At 42.4% G+C, this 2,500-nt stretch overlaps 1 protein-coding gene across 1 annotated transcript in view; it reads left to right on the top strand.

Annotated features, from left to right (window-relative positions):
• The window catches only part of LOC122256502 (uncharacterized), a 119,181-nt gene extending 116,880 nt beyond the window's left edge, over positions 1–2,301 (top strand). Inside the window, exons 4-6 of the mRNA XM_086536670.1 lie at positions 933–1,054; positions 1,323–1,411; positions 2,222–2,301. Of these exons, the coding sequence (XP_086392796.1) occupies positions 933–1,054; positions 1,323–1,411; positions 2,222–2,301 (291 nt within the window). The remainder of the gene's footprint in view (positions 1–932; positions 1,055–1,322; positions 1,412–2,221) is intronic.
• The last annotated feature ends 199 nt before the right edge of the window (positions 2,302–2,500 follow it).

The raw sequence follows: 2,500 nt of genomic DNA, 5'->3' as shown, positions 1-2,500 counted from the left end.
CTAAAACTTGCCCTTCTCCTTTACTTAATCTACCACACTCTACTCCTTTACTAAACACTTTACTTACTACTAAAACTTACTATTACTCAACTACTACAAGTTAACTTCTTTTGAAACAACACCAAACTCACTACTCCTCTCTAACTCCATTTGGTACTCTCTTATCTTTCTCCATCAAGAGTAGCTTAATGGGGATCTGGGGTAGATCAAAGGTATTCGAGGTGCATATTTCGAGGTAGATTTAACGTAATTTGTAGTACAGGATGATAATCAAGATCTATGCGCCAGAGACCAATTGAGTAGACCTGGGAGGTGACCCAATATATCTTTGGTACGGAGTGAATGCTCGGGGCAGACGGGGGCAAATGCTGAGTATCGTCTATGTAAATGAAGAGTAGGAGTGTTGCGCCAAGAGATGGCAGAGGTGTCGTCTGCTCTCGCTGCGTTTCCTGCCTATATCTGTTATCCTCATTATTCGTAATATGCTTATAAGTACTGAATGACATAAGAATCACTGCCATCGATGCTTTCTGGTTATTATGAATAATATCATTTGTTGTGGAATGCCAACGTTATGTGCATTTCTCCTCCTCAACTCTGCCATTCCTTCTCTTCCTTCCTCTTCTGCTTCTTCCTTGTATTGAATTATTTAAGATATATATATAAGAATATTATATAATATATTATATATATATATAATATATATTTTATATAATAATAATATAGTTATATATATATACACACACACACACACACACACACACACACACACACACACACACACACACACACACACACACACACACACACACACACACACACACACACACACACACACACACGTATCTATCTCTCGACATCATCCTCTGTCGCCCCGACTGACCCCGAGAGGCCGCCCCCTTGCAGCAACACGCGAATGCCTCTGTCCACAGGTGTCGTGGGTTCGGCACCGCGACATCCACGTGCTCACCGTCGGCCGGTTCACGTTCACGAATGACGACCGATTCGAGGCGCACCACGAGGACGGAAGCAACGAGTGGGTCCTCAAGCTGCGGTGGGGGTGGTGTTTGCCTCAGGCAGAGCTTCTTTTCTGCTGGTCAGTGTTCGACGCTGGCATCCAAGGCTTTCTTAGTTCCCCCCTCTTTACATGAATAATAGAGGCTAGCTCTCAGTTTGTCTGTGTGTATGTGTGTGTGCATTTGGATAATTTTGAATGACTTACTTTTCATACCGTAATTTCAACCCGTAGCTGCTTTTCTGATTTTGTAATATTAATCTCAGCGCGAGAGACAAACCTTTCTGTTTACACTTTTCTCTCACAGATATCCAACCACCAACGACTCCGGGATATACGAGTGTCAGATCAACACCAAGCCAACGAGAACGCAGTTGATTACACTCGACGTTGTAGGTAAGATTTCTGAGGAGGGAGACAGGGGGAAGGGTGGGGCCGGAGCACGGGGGGGGGGGGGATACATGTGATTCTTTCAGCATCATAAACGAAAGGCAGGCAGAAAAAAAAATCCATGGTAGAAAATACTGCTGTCGTTGGAAGATCTAACTACCATGTCACCGTCTTTGTGTTCGAACTTTGAGCATTTTCTTTGCATGTTTACACTCATTACATACATGATGCAAAAAGTTTTTACTTATCTCAGGTTCAGCACTTTCATTGAAATGAAGACTGAGCCTTGTTCCGCGTCGGTAATCTCATCCTTTCAGGTCCCGTCCTGTAAACTTGCACATTTATATATTCCATGTCTACAAGAGACTCTTAGGAAATGAATTATTCAATGCCTCTACTGTCAACGCCCCCCCCCCCCCCGATTCTTCTTCCTCATCTGATACTCCTGCTCGCAGAAGGGCTACTCCCTCTCCCTCTCTTTCCTCTACGTGACTGACTTCTTCAAGTCTTTCTCACTCTTCATCTAATTATATATGGTATTACTGTTATCATAACTATCATTATCCTCTATCATTATCATTATAATTATTATCATTCCTTCTATTATTGTTTTTGTTGTTATTATTATATCTTCCACCATTATAATTGTTCTTATTATCATTATCAAAACGTAATCAATTTCATTATTATAATTATCATTATTATTATTATCATTCATTGTTATCTTTACCATCACTATCATTATTATTACCTTTATTCTAAGGGTATTATCATTATCCAAAGAGGATTCTGTATATTCAACGCCATTTCCTGCAGTGTCTCGTTGCATTCCTTTGTGGGATTCCTTCTGCACTTTCCTGGGACTCTCCATGCCAGGCATTGCTTCGTCTCCTTAGATGGCGGATTGCATAGGTCCCGCTGCCATCATTGCATCATGTCGTCGGGGCTCCTCGTTCCAGGCATTTCTTCGCTCTCCCCGTTTCATCTCGAACATTCTCGGGACTCTTGACCCCATATGCCTCCCCTGCCCTCTCGTGCTTGTTCAGCATTCTGAATCCTTGCCATAGTTTCCTGTGGGAGCTGAGCCTCGGCTAT

Source organism: Penaeus japonicus, unplaced genomic scaffold, assembly GCF_977035675.1.
Source record: "Penaeus japonicus unplaced genomic scaffold, GWHDUDI00000001_assembly GWHDUDI00000005, whole genome shotgun sequence".
Classification (NCBI taxonomy): domain Eukaryota; kingdom Metazoa; phylum Arthropoda; class Malacostraca; order Decapoda; family Penaeidae; genus Penaeus; species Penaeus japonicus.
The sequence above is the reverse complement of the archived record's forward strand: the minus strand, read 5'-3'. Positions and strand labels throughout refer to the sequence as shown.